At 39.3% G+C, this 19,698-nt stretch overlaps 1 protein-coding gene across 1 annotated transcript; it reads right to left on the bottom strand.

Moving 5' to 3' along the window:
* Nucleotides 1-692: 692 nt before the first annotated feature.
* Nucleotides 693-15,228, bottom strand: LOC139732866 (G patch domain-containing protein 3-like). Its single transcript, XM_071643704.1, has 7 exons — nt 14,712-15,228; nt 13,288-13,736; nt 11,392-11,572; nt 10,249-10,308; nt 7,934-8,061; nt 5,856-5,983; nt 693-1,155 (listed from the first exon to the last, which is right to left on the bottom strand). Exons 1-7 carry the CDS (start codon nt 15,226-15,228, stop codon nt 957-959), a joined length of 1,662 nt encoding a protein of 553 aa, XP_071499805.1. The 3' UTR covers nt 693-956.
* Between the last annotated feature and the right edge of the window lie 4,470 nt (nt 15,229-19,698).

The following is a 19,698-nucleotide window of genomic DNA, read 5'->3' as shown; positions in this document are numbered from 1 at the left end:
ACAACTGTATACCGGTAAGTTGCAAACTTACCACACATCACTCATAAGCATGACAAGTCTATTAATTTTGTCTTCAAGACCTCTGTGATGCCTTGCAAAACATACAGACAAGCAAACAAACCACCTCATACCTTCATACAGCTATGTAACGAGACACACAAGAACACACACCATCTAGTAAATCTCTAACAGCAATATAAAGATATTTATTACAGTTCTTTCATATTACACATTATGCATATAACGTTGGTTGGGATGTTAGTTTGACTGCTATCATCATTACGCACAACACTTACATTTCATGTTGCGTGAAACAAGCGCCAGTTTAACAAAATAATTAATTGGAAAGTTGAGATTTTGCCTGTGTCCACATTTATAGTTTACAGGACCTTGCAATAAGACTTGTGGGCTCCTTGCAGTGTATCAAAGCTTTGGTATTAAATATTAGATATTTTTTACCCTGCAAGTTGATAGGAACCCTTTTCCTCTTTTTCTCCCATGGCACTACATGCCTCAGTAATAGCATTTGTTGACTGTTGCCTGTCACCTTGGGTAAATCACAAAGGGTCAGCATCTCTTGACAGTTACCGGGTATTTGTGTGCACACTGTATGCGGCGTGGAGCATTTCACCAGGGGGGCATTTCATGAAGCATTTCGTATGACAAAGTTGTCAGACAAATTTGCCCTCAGCCAATCAGATGCAAGGATTTCAGTAGCTTGTAACAGTTTGTCAGAAAAATATCCGACCAAAACGCTTCATGAAATGCCCCCCAGGTTTACACCCTGCTCTAATTTGCAAGGAGCAAGGTAAAATCTTTTATGTGCATGGGTTGTGACTCCTCAAACAGACAGGATCTCTACACACAAGACTGGAGGGGATGGGGTGGCCGGGGCAGGGGAGGAGAGCGGGAAACTGGGGTGGGAAGTGGCGTGCAGGTGACCTGAGTTGGTCGTGTCATCTCGGGTCGCCCTTCACAAACTCGATCTCGTGCCTGTACTTGAGGTGGTGGGGCCCTCGGGATCTCATGAGGGGCTCCTGGGGGTCCGTCCTGGCGGGGTCATCGTAGATGGTGGAGATGATGACCTCTTTGTCTGCCACACGCTGCCTCTTCCACGTCCCTCTTCCGCCAGACTGGAGTTTCTCTCCATAATATCTGGTCATCAAGGATGCACACAAAAATCCCTTTTAGATGATGAACATGGATGACATGGAATTTCATCACAATGAACATACATGTACAAAGTTTTTTTTTTCTTGCTCACAATTCTGTGCAAAAGATTAGTACATTCAACAATGCTCACTTCTTGGCACTCCTAACATGAATAAACATAAAAGCTTCTACAGGTAGGTGCTTTCTTGGGCAAGCCCTTCTGATCTGGAGAGACTGAATTTAGAATCGGCAGAGAATATATCAAATTCACTCTCATTCTGCTGATGTGTTCAGATGTGTGGAAATACACATTCTCCCGAAAATTCTGTAATTATTCTCTGGATATCAATTACAGGTATCTTTAATCCACCATAATATTAAGAAAGAAAAAAATTGAGAAAGTTTTAAACTGTGCCTCATGCAAGAGTCTTTCCAAGACATTTGCCAAGCATTTAGGGCAAAGTATGTACGATCACAATCGGTATGCCCAAGCTCTCCCTTCCCCTATCAGCCACCTCTATGGGTGCGTTCGGAAAGCGAACTAAAGCGTACCATACTGAACTGTGCCAGTTTTGGAGCACTCTGTGGAGAAAGCGTATCTTATTATGAGTTATTTTTAGAGGAGGTCACGCATTTTGTAGCAAAAGGGTCATTCACCTGACGCGCTTGAATAAATGTCCCGAACAAAGAGAACGATGCCTTTGCATTATGACGTATGGGCATGATACGCGCATTCTTCACATGCGAACTTTTGGTACGCTTTTGGTATCCTTTTGGAGCGCTTCGGGAAGTGGTCCACTTTTGGCTCGGTACAGTACAGTACTCTACAGTTTAGGAGCTTTCGAGTGCTCCTCTAGCACGGGTGCAGTACAGTACAGTTCACTTTAAGAGAGCACTCGAATGCACCCTATGATGGTGCAAAATATGTGCAACTGTAGCCTTCTAGACTCTGTGATAAGTGACATACTAGACAGCAATCCACTTCATATCAAATTGGCTTAAATAGAAATGAGAAAAGCAAAGGAAGGAATAGTCAAGGTGTCATCAAAACCTGCTCTCAAATAAACTTAAGCCATTGTAGAGTTCAGCATGCCTTTACAAATCAGTGACACTGATCGCAACCATTACTGTAGAACAAGAAATGCTCGTGTGCATTCTAATTTTGCGAATTTCGCAAAGAGCCAAGATTTGTGAAATCATGCATACTAAAGTTTTTGTCTACACTTTTTGCATTGAATGCCAGTGGCAATTTGCGAAAATTTGATGCCACAAAAAGAGCCGCCGCAGCTAATTCGCAGAAATTTTATGCCGCGCAAATATCTTGCTTTGCAGTACTCAGGGGGAGAGGTGATGATGGCATAATCATAACCTAGGTCACCAGCTATAACTGTAGACTAATCTTCTAAAAATTTCCTTTTTGAAAGAATATGAAAAGGGATAAGATAAGGAGCAGATCCTTCACATCAAATTATTGTCCTTTTATAACCAAACAAGGATGTCTCTAAGGGGGGTAAGAGGTTGCATCATTAATGATCACCATGATCTTTACCATAGTTGTGTGTACACACCAATAGGAAAACTGCGAAGTGTTGACATCATTGCTTCTTCCAGCTTGCATGCATTCAATTCAACGTCGCAATTTACGTGTCTTTAGCTTGTAACCAAAAGATCACAACACAAATTTATCACATCTGAGATTTCAGCAATTTAAGGCATTTTGAAGTACAGTCAAACTCGGATACCTCGACATCGGATAAGCCGAATATCACTTACCTCGGGGGCAAAATGAAAGTCCCGATTGTTCCTATGGAGTTTCCGTGTATTAAAATTCGCGTAGCTCGAAAAAGATAACTCGAAGTTCGGTTACCTCGAAGGGAAATCTAATGTCCCGATCTTAATTAACTTATTGTTTTTCCCAGCATGTTGCTCGAATCGAAATTGTAAACATCACTCAGCATCTCCGATTAAGCGCGCGTGGACAGCGAAGACGTGTCACATGTTTTCACACTCGATTGTAAATATTCTGAGACCAGGGGGGCATTTCATGAAGCATTTTGTCCGACAACTTGTCGGACAAAATTTGCTTTCAGCCAATCAGAAGCAAGGATTTCAGTAGCTTTTAACAGTTTGTCAGACGAAATATCTGACAAATTGCTTCATGAAATGCCCCCCAGAACAATCGCGCGCCCAAGAAGAAATACCCGATACACAGCTGACAAGGAAAATCCCCAACACCACACGTACATGGTATGCACATAGCACCCGTGCCAATGGAGTGCTTTACGATAGAGCACTACGCGCTGCCCCATCATTTGCTTTTCTTTAACCACTGTGTTTTGATTTTTGATCGAGACAGTCATACCGTGCGCGTAGATTTCTCAACCGTCGGGGCGCACCTGCTTACGTTGACAGTTATATCTTTGCCATTAATCACGCTCCACTGTCAAAACATCAATCTACCTCGTAGTGCCTTTTTTTAAACTATTTTTTTTTTGCCTTTCACGAAGTTTACTTCCCCGAGAACGCAAGCACTGAAACTTTTTTTTCCAGCAATGCGATTATGAAAATCTGGAAGTATAGGCCGATCACAATGAAGAATAGAATACACAGGGCTCCGCACTAAGTTTTATCGGGCCACCAATATCATTGATTTTTATTTTCTGGTGGTCGAAAGTAAAATCTGGTGACAAAAAAAAAAATCAGGAAAAACATTAGAAAAACTAAATCGGTCCTACTAAACATAGACAAATTAATATTAAGCATTATTGAAGTGATACAGATGTCCATGTCTAAAACAAATGAATAGAAAATTCAATTATCTTACTTAGTGTTTAAAGATTTGACAAGTTAATAGGCGTAGATATTATTATAAAAGTTGATGCCAATATATTGAGGAGGTCAAAACTTACGTTTGAAATGAGAAAATGGGAGCATTTGCTGACATTTGTTAGCATCCGACATTTGTTTTAGCATTGTAAAAAACCGAAAGTTACCGTTATTCATTTCTAAATGTAAAAGCAAACAACCGACATTCATTTTAGAATCTTACGGAGCTGAATACTATCGTAATCCATTTCCAAACGTGAAAGCAAACATCCGCTATTTGTTTTAGCATCTAACTGAGCGGATTAATACCATTAATCATTTCCAAAATTTAAAGCAACAGTCTGTTATTTATTTTTGCATCGTACGGAGCAGAATATTACCGTTATTCATTTCAAACATCCGACATTTATTTCATTATCGAACGGAGCCGAATGTTACTGCTGTCCACTTCCGAAAGTGAAATGAATCATCTGACAATTATTTTATCATCGCACGGAGCCGAATGTTACTGTTTTTCATTTTTGAACGTAAAGGCAGACATCAGACATTTTGGACTATGAAACGTATAGCTGAATGTTACTGATATTTATTTTGAAATGTACCGTAGCAAATATCCAATATATATATATATATTTTTATCATCGTATGGGGCAGAATGTTACTGCTGTTCACTTCCAAACATGCCAAACGTAAAAGCAATCATTCGACATGTATTTTAGCATCTTCCGGAGCTGAATGCTATTGACATTTACTTTCGGACGTATCCGGCATTTATTTTATCAGCGTACGGAGTTGAATGTTATTGTTATTCACTTCAGAACATCAAAGCAAACATTCGACATTTATTTTAGCATCTTTCGGAGCTAAATGTTATTGCAATTTACTTTCGAACATAGAAGCAAACATCCAGCATTTATTTCATCATTGTCAGGAGTTGAATATTATTGTTACTCTTTTCCGAACGTCAAAGCAAACATCAAACATTAACTTTACCAGTAAACGCAGCTGAATGTTACTGTTATTCATTTCGAAATTTAAAAGCAAACATCAGACAGTTATTTTAGCATCATATGGACATGATGGAGCAGAATATTACTGCTATTTTCTTCCGAACATAAAACGATCATCTGACATCTATTTTAGCATCTTCCGGAGCCGAATGCTATTGCTATTTACTTTCAAAAGTATAAGGAAACATCCGACATTTATTTAACCATCGTACGGAGTTGAATGTTATTGTTTTTCATTTCCGAACGTCATAGCAAAAATTCGACATTTATTTCAGCGTCTTCCGGAGCAGAATGTTATCCTTATTCATTTCCGAACGCAAAATCAAATATCTAACATTAGTTCTAGCACCATACGGAGCTGAGTCTTATCGTTATTCATTTCCAAAAGTATGAGCAAACATCCGACATTTATTTTAGTATCATACCGAGTCGAATATTACCGTCATTCATTTCCACAATTAAACGCAAAACTCTGACATTTATTTTAGCATCTTATACGTAACCGATTGTTACCGCTGTTCATTTTGAAAAGTGAAGGTAAACATCCGACTTTTTTTTTTTTTGGTGGCGCGATCGGGCCACCAAAATCTTTATTTCTGAAATTTTGATTTCATTTCCTATTTTCACTCAATTCATTCATATAAAAGTTGATTCAATTCAAATTGACAAGCATGCAAACAATCACTAGGCACTATAACAGACACCATGTTGAACATCGATAAACGTTGAACATCGATAAACATCGGACAAGTCGAAGAAAATTCGACGTACGCGTACCTCGAAATTCGCGTACGTCGAACCATTTTCGTCAGTCCCGACGAATTCGAGGTATCCGAGTTTGACTGTACATGCCTAATGGGCACTCACCCAAAGCCACTCTTGTCCCGCGAATGCTGGCCAGAGTTGTCCAGAGCATCCGCCATTCCCTCCGCCGTCTTCCCTAGCCCTTGGCCGTCGGACCAGCCTTGTTTCTGGAGGACCTTACGGCCGATGCCCTGCATGAAAGAGAGAGAGAGAGAGTGTGTGTGTGTGTGTGTGTGTGTGTGTGTGTGTGAGTGTGTGAGAGAGAGAGAGAGAGAGAGAATAAGAGCTTGATGAAGTAAGTTTTGAGATAGAGAAATAGGGGGGGGGGGGAGCTAGAATCTGACAGACAGAACACAGACAGTTGATAAGATCCGAAATGCCAACCTACTGAGCGACTACTCAGTACAGTCAAACTTGCCTGAGTCAAATCTATTTGGACTGAAGAAATAGCTTCAACTTTGAGAAAATTTGACTTACGAGGGATTAAAATGGACATAATATAAAGAGAAGAGGACTTGAAAAGACATTTAACTTAGGTGATTATTCGACTTATGCGAGGTTGATTGAAGAAAGGCCGACCATATTTAGAACTTTGGTCAAGCTTGCTCAGCTCTCGTTACAAGCTTTCCAGAGAAAATACAATTAATAGTCCTCCTCAGGCCTATCACATGCTGACAATGCAAACTCTTCTCACACAGTCCATATAAACCTTATAGTTTACACTACCAGACCATAAATACTTACACCATCATCATAGGCACACTGCATAGCTGAAAACATCCAGAATCTTTTCAGGCTACTAAACATTCATTCATTCATTCTTACTACAATGCATACAACTTGTAATATGGATGTGAGAGGGTTCTACAAGTCACTGAAAGTACAAAACATGTATAAAGAAGTATGGAGTTAGTAACAGAGACTCCAACTCTCCCGTTTTCGACTGGAGATCTCCCGCCGAAAGCCTATTTTTGCACAATCTCCCGTTCTCCCGTTTGAGATTTGATTTTTCCCGCCCTGGCTCTGTGTCTCCCGGTGGAAAGGATTTCTAACATATTTCTATCGTATGTTGAAAAAATAAACCTTAGATAGCAACAGAGAACATCTAGAATCCTAGGAACTCCGTGCTCCGCACACATCAACTTGGAGTCTCCCGTTTGCTAGGGGTTTCCGGCGGGAGAATCTCCAGATCAGAAGGTGCTTGGGGTTGGAGTCTCTGTAGTAAATATCTGCTGATCATAAGAGTCTTCTCATTTCTAAGGAATGATGTGACTGTATGATATCCTTGGTCAATTGATATACAAATAATACACAGGTGAGAGTGCGTTAGTGGAGATGTAGCGCACTCGAGGGTATTTACAATTGTGAAACATGCACTACATTGTAAATACCTGAGAGTGAGCTGCATCTCCACTAACGTCACAAACTCAAACCTGTGTATTATTTGATTTATAAAATTGGTCGAAAACTAACAGCATTTTTCATGTACCTTTGTGGGTCAATACAGTCAGCTACATGTAGCACTCGCTCAAAAGTCAAGATGTCCGAAGATGTTCGTCCCAAACATTTACACACGTCGCACTCGGAAATCCCGCACATGTAAGTACTGTACGTATAACCGTACATACGTATGCCACATGTTATGCACAAGAAAGGCCTGCTGGCAGCCCCAACTAGAAGTTGTTTACAGGATTGACAGCGCGTATAGTAGCTCGCGACGCACTTGTAACAACTGATTGAGTGTGCACTGCTAGTGTAAACATTGTGACGTCAGTGAATTTACGCTTTTTGCAGGGCCGTGCAATAGTAAGAAATCATGCACGCACACGTGACTCATTTCAGCGCTTCCAATTGGCTACGTTCTTGAACCCATTTTATAATAGTTGTCATCTTGGATGTACAGGGGAACCTTGTTATAATAAGCTTTAAAAAACCATGACACATACTTCGTTATATCAGGTTTCTCACTATCTCAGGGTACAAAAACAAAGAGATATAAAAAATTTGGGACCTGCAAAATCACCTTGTTATATAAAAGATGGTCATATTATATATCCGACCTCTTTATGACAAGGTTCCACTGTACTGCAAAGTGCAAGAGTGCATGAATGTATGAACTAGTGAAGTGATGCCATCATTACCTTGGTGTGTTTTTCAAAGCGTCCGATCCTGTCCTCTTTCTCAAAGACGCTGGTATCCTCCAGACCCCTCTTCATCCTCTCCATCCTCCTCATCGCCACGGAGTCTCTCGCATCCTTGTCTCCGCCATCTGTTGGAGGATTCATAGTCACTGTGGTGAGTTTTCATTTGTGGCAGCCCCTGGACTGTAGGACCCTACATTACATTACTGGGTCACAATTCTCTTCAAACGGAGGGCTACAGTACGGATTATTACTTGCAAATGGCAGTGGCGGATCTATGGGGGGTTTAAGCCCCCCCCCCCCCCCCCCTTGGGCTGCACAAAGTTTAGGGTTTTGTTTTGTTTTTGTTTTTGTTTCAGTTTCTTTTTTTTTTTGCTTGTTGGCCGATTCGGGGAGAGAACTGGCAATATAAACTGTGAAGACCCTTTTTCTTCTTCTTCTTTCTTTTGCTTATCAACCTGTAGCACAACCCCATTTTTCACACTGACCAAAACTGGTCACCCCCCCCCCCCCCCCCATGCCCCCTTTAGCACAAAGCTAGATCGGCCCCCTGAATGGTACAGGAAATTTAGCTACTGCATTCAGTTTGGGCAAACTCTCTGAAATAACTGGTAGCTACAAATATACTGGATTAGTAAAAGATGGATTCAAGAAGAAATTCAACAACACTGTGACAAAAAGCCATGAAAAGGCTATCAGCAGCACTTATTATACAGCACTGCAACATTTACAACATGAATCCTTTTTTAGTCTTGTATGAGAACTGAAAAATTTTCCTCTGTCATACATCCGAAACGAATTTGAATGCACACTCTACACACAGTATGACACAAGCTAGCTATGTCTTTTCTTGCTGTTTTCAAGTATTCTTTGACTCTAAGCCTCGAATATACAAACGCGCATAAATGTACATGCATAAAGTAACACTATACAAATGTAAACATACTGGTGTATCAAAATGAACAGGAACAATGGTGATGACAAAATTGAAAACAATAAAAGATAAATAAATCATGCCAAATCTTGCTGACAGAAAATTATGTCATTGTGAACATGTGATCTTTGGTACAATGGGAAGGCAGAGGTGTGAGAAATGCCAAAACATTGGTCTTCCCACAGTGTTACAACATGTCTATGTTATACAAGTCAGTCAAAATAATTCTCGATAACTGGATAAACATGATCATGTATTAGCGGACCAGCTACGATGTTTTCCCAAGGGCAGAACGCTTTGTGTTAAACATGTGGTATGCGAAGGAAGCAGCACGTACAAAAAAAAAAAATCAGAATATGCAATTTAGGTATGCACTGCACACATGAGCTACAAGACACAGATGCTGTGTGCTGTATTTACCTGTGAATAGCTACTATCTAGGTAGCTGTAGGCTTGCTGATGATGCTGAGAAGAGGACTACCACAAAGAAATTCAAGCTGACGGTTTGTATTATTCTCACAAGAACTTTGACAAACCGATATTACAGAGCAGATGATGACATTTGCCACTGGGAAAACTCAAAATATTTTAACCTCAGGGATTTGAAATATCACTTTAAAGGACAAGTTCACCTTCCTAAACATAAGGATTGAGAGAATGTAGCAATATTAGTAGAACACATCATTGAAAGTTTGAGGAAAATTGGACATTCCGTTCAAAAGTTATGAATTTTTGAAGTTTTTGTTCAGTAACCGCTGGATGAGAAGACTACTGCAGTGTGTGAATAACTTAGATGTCACATGCGTACAACAATATAAGGAAAATATAAAGAGAATTTCATAAAATTTCATCTTTGGCAAAAAGTACACATTCCCTCGACTCGTTACCGACAAATGTTATGGGTAATATTATTCCCCCTGCCTTTAGAAAGAGTCGAGTCAAGTGCTCTTTTATTATGCGAAAAAAGTGAAAATATGTTGAATTTTCTTTACATTTTCTTTATACTGTTGTACGCATATGACTCACAAGCTGTAGTAGTCTCCTCATCCAGCGGTTCCAACACAAAAATTTCAAAAATTCATAACTTTTGCATCGATTGTCCAATTTTCCTCAAACTTTCACTGATGTGTTCTACTAATATTGTTGCATTCTCTCAATCCTTATGTTTATGAAGGTGAACTTGTCCTTTAAGGAGAATTAAAGTCCCTGGAATTCATCTCAGGACTTATAACCCTTGCTCGTCAGTGCTTCAAACTCTACAGACGGATCAGCTTGTATGTTCCCTGCCTTGAACTTTCCATCCATGCACAATACAATCATATCATTTTGTCATCATTTCACCAAGCATATCGATCGATCACTCAGTTTGTCTAGCACTTACGTTCATCGTAGTAGATGCTCATATCAACATCCCAGTCATCTGATGTCTTCTCATCAAAATCTGTAAGAAATAATATATAGAGGAAGCAAAACAAATGAAATGAAACTTCAAATTATTGAATCTACATCTGTACATGGAAAGGACTAACAACAATCAATGTCTTTTTCACTGCTAAACGTCTACCTTATCCATGCTTTTGTCTCCTGCACAAATATTTGAGTTGAATATTTTTGCATTCATTCTCTGAGACTTCATTCAAAAATGAAAACAATGCAAAACACTTTATCACCTCTACATAAGCACAAGGGACATTAGTACAGGCAGAATTGGGAAAAGTTGGCAGCTTTGCTGAATACACAGATCTGTTAGCATCCCAAAAATCCTTAAGATGAAAAAAAGAAAAGAAAACAAGGTCTTAAAATTTCCTACAAAAGTATCGAGTGATGTTTTCTCCTTAAAGAGTGTCATGAATGAAAGATATGTGTATTCAGATATAATTTAGAATATATAAAAGAAAACAAATTACGAGAATTTAATTTGAAATTGTTGTATAACTTATTGCCAGTGAGAAGTAATCTATTCAAATGGGGTTTAAGTCATGATGATTTGTGCCCGAACTGCAACGTAAAAGAAGACATTGTTCATGCTTTCATTGAATGCAAACTTAATGAAAATTTTCTTCTATATGTAAGGAGTTTGTTACACGATGTATACCATGCAACAGTAACAAATATCAACGTTTCACATTTGCTGAAAATACAGTGTAAGAGTCAGTATAGTTTGTTTTTGACAATAGCATTTTGGAGTATTTATAAGCTTATTTTGAAACGGAATGAAACCAGTAATGATAAAAGAAGTTGTTTTTTTAAAGCATATGTTTACGAGAGAAATTAGAACGAGAATAGAAATACAATGTTGTATGAAACATAGAAGAACACTACGGAGAAATGAACAATTGTTACCAAACGTATTGTTGAACCTCTAATGCACGATTGTGCTAGTATCACTTTTATGTGACATCGTTACGATGATATTATTTTGATTGTGTATTTTGAATGGAATCTTGAATAAATCCTCAGGTGAGGCAAAAGAAAAAAAAAAAATGAATGAAAGCTTCAAAATTTCTAAGAGTTAATGCGCCACCTCCTTCTTGGGCATCCCAGAAGGCAGCATCGGTGTAGAAGACCAGACCGCTCCCTCCCTTCTCCCACTTGAGCTCAATCTCCTCCTCAAAGAGCCGCTCCTTGGTGCGCTCCTGAGATGTGATGTCCTCGTGGAGGGATTCGTGCCTCTCCCATTCCTCGCACGTATCGTCATCATCATCCTACAGTGCATCCCGAGGATGTACAAAGCAAAACAAAACAAAACAAAACAAAAATCAAGCATCAGATGAGATTACAATATTAATGACTACTATACAACGCCTATTTAGAATGTAGCTATCCGATTGGTCGATTGCCCATCACGTGACATTTAGGGAAATGTTCTACTGCACGCTCTGGCTGTCTCAGCTGTGCAATTTTGGTTCGACCAAAATGTTCTATTGCACATGCTCTGATGTCACAATAAACAACATGTGCCGCGCACACTCAACTATTACAAGCGCATACTTTTGTCACTCATTTTTGTAAACAACTTCATTTCGCATAACAATGTACAGTACATACATACACATGTAGTGTTTACAGTGACTGCGACTCGTGAGGCTACTCATTCGTCTTTCACGGAAAATGGTTGCCATTTCTGTGCTAAATTCAAGAATCTTGTGAGTACCAAATCTGTTGACGTTCAAGGTGTTGTATAAAACAAATAGTGTGTGGTCTTTACTCGTGCAATGGACTAGATTTGCACGAGGTGAAAGATGAGGCGCACTATTTAACTCGGCTTCGCTCGTTGAATGAAGCGCCTCTATCTTTCACCTCGTGCGAAATCTTGTACCATTGCACTCGTGACTATTCACTATTTGTAGACAATACAGTGGCCTCACACTTAATCAGGAGGGGTCAGAAAGCAAACTGTTTTCCTGTTTACCCCTTGCTACCACTGCATGCCAATGAGTCAAATGTGTACAAATTTCAAGCGCTAATCTATGGACAGGTAATCAATGAGAGGCACATAGAGGGTTCAGCAGGGTCTCCCGCTGAAGTGGAAGTCCATGTGGATCAATGCAAAATCACCCCCACAAAAGTATGTAGACCTGTATTACAAGCCTATCATAACACTAGACCAATGCATTAGTTAGGCAACTATTACATCCTGAGATGAAATGGTAGTATTCATGAGCAAAACTGTTCTCTTTGTTTTAAAATAATCCCTTTCAAACAGAAAATATTAAGTCTAGGATATGTTTGGGAATAGCAGGTAGGAAAATGAAATCTCTGCATTTGTATGGATGTGGTAATTATTTTGAGACATTTACGGGATTGTGGCTGTATTTCATTCAAAATATGGCCCAATCAAGTAGGTTGTGATTCAGATTATGAGGTGAAAACAACATAGAACATGTGTTCCATCTAGAATGGTGTTGCACATGTGAGGGGCTCCAGCTATAATTGTAGCCTCTATAACATTTTTCTTTCCCCCTAGACAGTCCTGCCATCATCACTACACCAGCACCGTCAGATATAATATTCCGGTCAAGGATAGCATAATCAGTTTTAAACATCTTGCCCAAAGATGCATGCCCAAGGATGCAGTTTGAACTTGAGATCTCTTCAGGAGTCTACACCACATTTCACCCAAATACCAGTAACAATTATCATGTTGTTTGCTATAATGTCCATATTTTTGGAAATTCTTACAGTATTTTCATTTCTGGGAATCAAGGTTAACATTGCCAAGCTTTAGATGGTTTAGAAAGTAATTTTGGCAATATACCATATTTATGATTTACGACCCATGGGTACCTCGCATGAACTGTGCACACAATGTCACTGAATGTTGTACATCCCCTGTTGATGTAAGATAAGGCTTTGTGTTGAACAATACTAGGTAGCAGAAACAGCTTTTATCAAAGCAGCAAAACCTTCTTTTATATACCTCATCAGAAGAAGAATCTTCTCTTCTTTCTGTGGCACCATCTTCTTTGTCAGTTGTACCAGCCGTATCTCCAGATGGCCTTTTCCTCCTTGATTCTCGACTTCTGGAATCCCCAACGATTTCTTGTCCAGATGCCGTGAGTGCTACTTCCTCTTCTTCCGACTGCCCTGCGACTGTGTCACCCCCGTATACAAATGGAACGTTCCCATACCTGCGGTTTGTCCTCGTCTTCGAGAAGGTGAGTCCGAGTTTCTGGATGACTCGCGGGGGGAGTCGGCAGGTGCGGATGTACTCCAGGAAGACCGCGGTTGGCGTGCCCACGTTTCCGTTGGGCATGAGGTCCGGAGGGTTCAGCTCGGCTAGCTGGGTAAGGTGTGACCTGCTGAAAGCTTCTCGCTCTGGGGGTATCAGCTTACTCTCACCTCGTGTGACGTACTTATCAGCTTCGTCTGTGTCATGAGGAGTGAAGACATTGGAAAGCCCCATCATACTCATCAGTGATATATGATGTGGGTAAAATTTGAAGGAAAGTTGGTAACTTTTCATGAATGGGCCTTGAAGTTTGGTTTAACACAGATGATTCTAAGTGAATGCAGATGATTTCATGTCAACTCTTAAATGATCAAACTCAGCCTTATGAAATAATGAAGAAAGTAAGTACAGATGTACTTTGTACCTTGGACTTGTAGTAGTTATCCCCGAAGACCTCCGCTAGGAAGGGTAACTCGGGGCTGTACACTGTACATTAGCTTCATCAATAAGGGTATGAACGTATTGCAAAGTAAATCCATAGATGCTTTCCAAGGTAAAATGGAAGGAAATATTTAGCTGTAAAGTTTGCAATAATGTTAGGAATAATAAAAAATTACAAGTGCCATATTGCACAGATAATTGTATCCATGGAGATATGAAATGTTAAAGGGACTTTATAGTACTGCTTGAGGTGGGGATTCAGGTTTATAACATTACTGGTATCAAGTGAGATAAGGAGAGACCACTCATGAAATATATATGAAAGAGCATGCAATTTGAAGAAGGATTCAACGTTTATTTGATGAAAATTGGTTTTCAAATGGCTGAGATATCCCAAAAAGTGTTAATAATAAAAGGCGACAGGCCATGCCCTTTTTTAGGATCTGTTTTACCTTGTTTTTGGATATCTCAGCCATTTCAAAACCGATTTTCATCAAATAAACTTTTGTCGAATACTCCTTAGAATTGCATGCTCTTTGACATCTCATCTCGCAAACGCACTCACTCTTGGGTGGCTGTCTCAAAAGGAACTGGAATGCCGAAACATTAATAATATTAATAACAATAAACATTGACAACACTTTTACTCTATCTCTATACTGACATGACCAATGCCGTTATTGTACCTAATTAGACTTCTAGTCCTAAGTAGTACTAGACTAGTACTACACTAGTACTAGTACGTAGAGCCCTTTTCATGGCCTTACCACTTTTATCTTCAACTCGAATGCGGGATATGAAACATCGGCTAGACATGACCGCTCCCTTTCTGTCGATCCAGTGCTTTTTGTGATACATTCTGATAAATCTGTTCATGTTTCCATCACTAAGCTGCACGATACAACAAAACGTTCTTGGAGCAGGAGCCTTCTGCTCCTTCCCCGAAGCCTCTGGCGGCGTCCCGTGTTTTCCATCGGCGGTCTGTAGTCGAGAGGAACGGGGCGACGCCGGGGCGCTGTCAGGTTTGTTCCGCTGATTGGGGCCATTCTCCACGAGCAAGTCTGAAGAAGTTTCGGCGTCCTTCTCTAGTATTTTCGTCTCCGGGCGATGTCTGAAATGGAAGCATTTGAAGGCTTTGGCCTCAATGAACTGTGAAAAATAGTTCCTCAAATCTGAAGAGTGAAAACTGGCAGGAATATTGGCAACGATTCCATAGTCAACGTCGACGTCCTTTCCTTCTACAGCCATGATGCGACGTTCGTGTCAGGTCGACCCTAGAGCAACAACAGATCACGCCCAGTCAACCCCTGGACATCTCGACACAATACAACTTGTATTGGGTTATTTTTTATCTTTCTCATCGCACAACTACGGACATACAACATGAACTGAAACGGCGTGGAACTTAATAGACCTGATGATTGGTTTGGGTGATGCTCTTTGTGTGAAAGGGGATTCAAGTGCAGTTATAAATCGTCTGAAAAGAACATAGGGCCTAACAATGAAAAATTGATCACAATCTGGAAGAAAAATACGGTTATTCGACGTTTTGAAGTTCCGCTAATGCCGGAAACAGTTATTCAAGAGACAATATCAGTATATATAGGCCTATGCAGATTATGTAGTGAAGTGATCGTCATTTCTTACAACTTGCCATTTAGTTTGTAAATAAAATTTTGAAATTTCCAGTTTTTCTTTTAAAAGCAATTGCGCCCTTGTCTCAATTCCTATAGATGCATGAACCGTAAACTGATTCATCACCATCTGAAGTTATTCAACGTAAGTGATCATGCAGGAATGATAGACTTATATTAAGCTAAGCAATAGAAACGCTTATCTGCCATTTCTTTTTGCACATAATCAATGCAAAGTTGTGAGGTGATGAAATCATCAGCTCACTCATCGCTGCATGTTTTATCAGCTGTACGAGAACCGTGGCTCTGCAGAAATTAGCGGAACTTCACAAAATCAGAGTGCCTAATTCTTATCCGATTTTACTCAAAGAATCATTATTGTTATTATAGCAGGGTTTAGGCCGACTGGTAAGATTTTACTCTTTCTCATCAGATTAACTGGGGCTTCATAATGCCTAACAATAGCTGATTTATGCACTAACAGATAGATCGAGCAACTTGACTCATTGCATAACTCATTGAATCATGGCTTAATTTTCTTCTTATTTTGGAAGCCCCCCCCCCCCTATCACCATGCAGTATAATTGGGCTTTTATAACTTTTTGCGAGATATCAAGAAAACACTTATGATGGTACAGAGCATACCATTTTAAGAGGAATTCAAAGTTTATTTGATGAAAATCGGGTTTGGAATGCCTGAAACATCCAAAAACAAAGTAAAACAAAGCGATCATAATAAAGTGTGCATGTGTCCCACACTTCATTAGAATTGCTATTTTTTGGATATCTCAGCCATTTCAAAACCAATTTTCATCAATCCAAACGTTGAATTCCTCATAGAATTACATGCTCTTTCTTATATTAATGAAAGTTTTCTCATTATCTCATCAAAAATTTTAGAAACATGAAATTAGGTCTCAACCAAAACTATATACGATCCCTTCAAAGTGCTGCCCGGCCGAGTGCATTTTGAGCCTGCTTCTTTGTTTTCCATCTCTATTATATCGGCCTTCTTTGTGCTGTGTTATAACCTATATACATCGTCATTTACCCTCTGCATGCAAGATGTAGAGATACACACGGTTTATTTTCGCGTGTACTGAATCATGCCTGACAACATTGTACAAGACTGCTTGACCAAGAATATTTGCAGTAATCTTAGCATCAAAGCATCCCCACATTTTGCCGGAGTCACTAGACCGACACTCACGAGTCATAGAGACCACAACTTCGACATTGTTCAAAAACAGGTCCGTGAGTCATACAGCCCATGAGTTCGACACTTTATAGGTAACAACAGCTCACGAGTTCGGCAGATCAGGGAGGTGAGACAACACGGCGCGTAATGTGTCGGTCTCGTGTGCCTTGTTGGCTTATAGTGTCGAACTCATGGGCTGTATGACTTGTTAGTTGTGAGCTGTATGACTCGTGGGCTGTATGAATTGTGAGCTGTATGACTCGTGGGCTGTATGAATTGTGAGCTGTATGACTCGTGGGCTGTATGACTTGAGGGCTGTATGACTTGTGAGGTGAGCTGCTATAATATGACTTGTGGGCTGTATGACTCGTGTGGTGTCGGTCTCGTGACGCCAGTGCACCCCATAACATGCGTATCTTTGAAGGGATGGGTATACCCTACTGGTTGAAGTGAGGATTCAACGTTTTGCGAGATACATTAGAAACCACTCTATCTAATATTAAAGAACATAATGTTAATTATACGGGAAACTGAAAGTTTATTTGATGAAAATCGGTTTTGAAATGACTAAGATATCCATAAACATGGTCGTGATTGTAGAGAAAAACAACGATCCTATCAAGTCGTCTGGCCCATCGCGCAGTTTATTGGGATCGCTTCATTTGGATATCAACCATTTCAAGACAAATTTTCATCAAATAAACTTTGAATTCCACTAAGAATTACATGTTCTTTCAAATCTCATAATATAGGAGATTTCTCATTTTCTCACAAACACACAAAAAGTTGGAAACCTGCAGCCCCTTCTAAACCAAAACTAAACTATCTCTTTAAATTTTTCTCTTTTTTTTTGTTAGTTACGATGCATCCTTATTTCTTATCCACACTGAGGATTGGGCTTACATTGTTTTACATAATAACTCACTTCTTTGTCTCTGCAAATTGTTTCCAATTACATATCTTTTTGTTTAAAGACAAAGGGGAAAGTGTTATTGCTTTACTTTATTTTGTTTTTGGTTTTGATGTTTGTTTTTTTTTTGTTTCGCTTGTCTGTGTTTTGTTTGCTTTTTTGTTTTGTTTTGTTTTGCCCAATGGGGCACGTCACATGTAGAGAAGACTAGTATAATAGCGATGGGAAATTCGTAAAAGAATGGTCACTTTACGTGCCCCAGGAATTTACGTATATATTTGCCATCTGTTTATCTTCAGGAGGTAGGCCATATTATAGCGAAAACTGCATGAGCCTTCTAATCCCGACTTCTGTCCCACAACGACTTCTGTTCCACGGCACTAAACAAACGTTACAAAGTTTGTTTTCCTTTTCTGTATACTATATAAGGCCTACTAATCTAAAAGAGCGTTTCTCCAGAAGAGTTGTCAAATTATCGACCTAAATATCTCCCTCCAAACTTGGAAAGCTAACCGGAAAAAAAGGACCAAAATAAATCCAGCAAATCAGTTTGGGTCCTTGTCTTCTTTCATTAAAAATTTTGTAAAATTTGTTGTTATATTTCGAGAATAAACATGACATTATCATTACCTTTATTTCTCCATTCATTGCCATTTATCAATACCGTCCATGAAAGCGATATCCACCCATGAATAGACTTAGTAGGCAAGGGCGCCAGAAGCAGGGGGGCACTTGCCACCCCCATATATATATATATATATATATATATATATATATATATACATACATAGATAGATATATATATATAATTTTTTTTTGGGGGGGGGGGGAAACGAGTTTCCTCCCCCCCCCCCCCGTGCCCCCTGTAACAAATAATTTATCATTATTATTTAAAGACCAAAATTAACAATAAAGGCATTTTTCTTTTCTAAAAGTTGTCAATTTCATAACTGAAAATGCGAAATTTTCGCCCCTGACGGGGCGAAAATCATGATACATTATAATATCTTTACACTAACATTTACTTAGGAGTAAATTTATTGTGTAAATGGTAGCCTGGCGTCCTCGAGTGTGCCCCCTGAAACATACTTTTAATAAACCTTACATTTTTACTTTTTTCTATGCTTTTTAGCAATATAAGAATAGTTATTATTGCTCGAACAATGCAATCACGTTTAAGCTTTTGATGAATACAATCATTTCAGAAGAATGGAAAAGTGAGAGTGGCTCACTCGCTCTTCCCGTACATACAAGTTGTATAAGTGAAATGAATAGTTTTCATAAGTTATGATCATAGTCCTTCGCAGTGGTTTTTTACAACGTTTTATTCCCTAGAAATTTGAATTTAAATGTTCTGTAAACGCGACTTCGCATTGTGTAATTTGGCGTGAGCCTAATCTGGTTCGGATATCCCAAAGCACTTTACCAATAATTGATGCAATCTTCAAGGTCGGCATGGATTTTGTTCACAGACTGCAGTTATGTACCTGGAGGTGTTACATACATTATGTCAAGCTTCCGAAGCGTTGAGTTGCAATTCAAATCAAATCAGCAAGTTTATTAGTTTGTGTTACAACTAAGATTTGGTTCTGAATACAGTAGAAAGAAGGCAATTCTTGAAAGTAGGCCAAGAGTTACATGAGACTGAAAAGTAATTTTCAAATGCAATACAGTGTATTTTTTCCCCAAAGTGAGTTGTGTGCAATTTTATGTGTATGTGACCGTGCATCACAAAACAAACAAAAAGTCGCACCCCTTGGTTTTACGTGAGGATTCCAAAAAAAGGTGAAACGGGTCAACCAAGTCAATTTTTAGTTTTCAATATTTTCTGAAAGAACTATTCTTCTTCTACCCTATTCTTGATTTTGGGATCATAAAGTGAATGAGAAAATGGATTTTCAGCAGTTTTTCTACAACCCCCTTTTTTTTTGGTATAGAGTATAGTGTGATCAGGTTTTTCTTAGATGCCCCTTTTC

Source organism: Diadema antillarum, unplaced genomic scaffold (assembly GCF_040938485.1).
Source record: "Diadema antillarum isolate AM-2024a unplaced genomic scaffold, OU_Dant_1.0 seq00000454_RagTag, whole genome shotgun sequence".
Taxonomy (NCBI): Eukaryota; Metazoa; Echinodermata; class Echinoidea; order Diadematoida; family Diadematidae; genus Diadema; species Diadema antillarum.
Note: the sequence above shows the minus strand (reverse complement) of the source record. Positions and strands in the feature narration are given on the sequence as shown.

Bases quoted from the DNA above. Each gene is read 5' to 3' on its own strand.
- LOC139732866 (XM_071643704.1), bottom strand. From the start codon at position 15,228: ATGGCTGTAGAAGGAAAGGACGTCGACGTTGACTATGGAATCGTTGCC. The intron at 13,737-14,711 runs GTGTAGTACTAG...CTCATGACACAG, and splicing joins GGCTCTACGTACTAGTACTA to ACGAAGCTGATAAGTACGTC. The intron at 5,984-7,933 runs GTAATGATGGCA...TCTTTCATGCAG, and splicing joins GCTTTGAAAAACACACCAAG to GGCATCGGCCGTAAGGTCCT.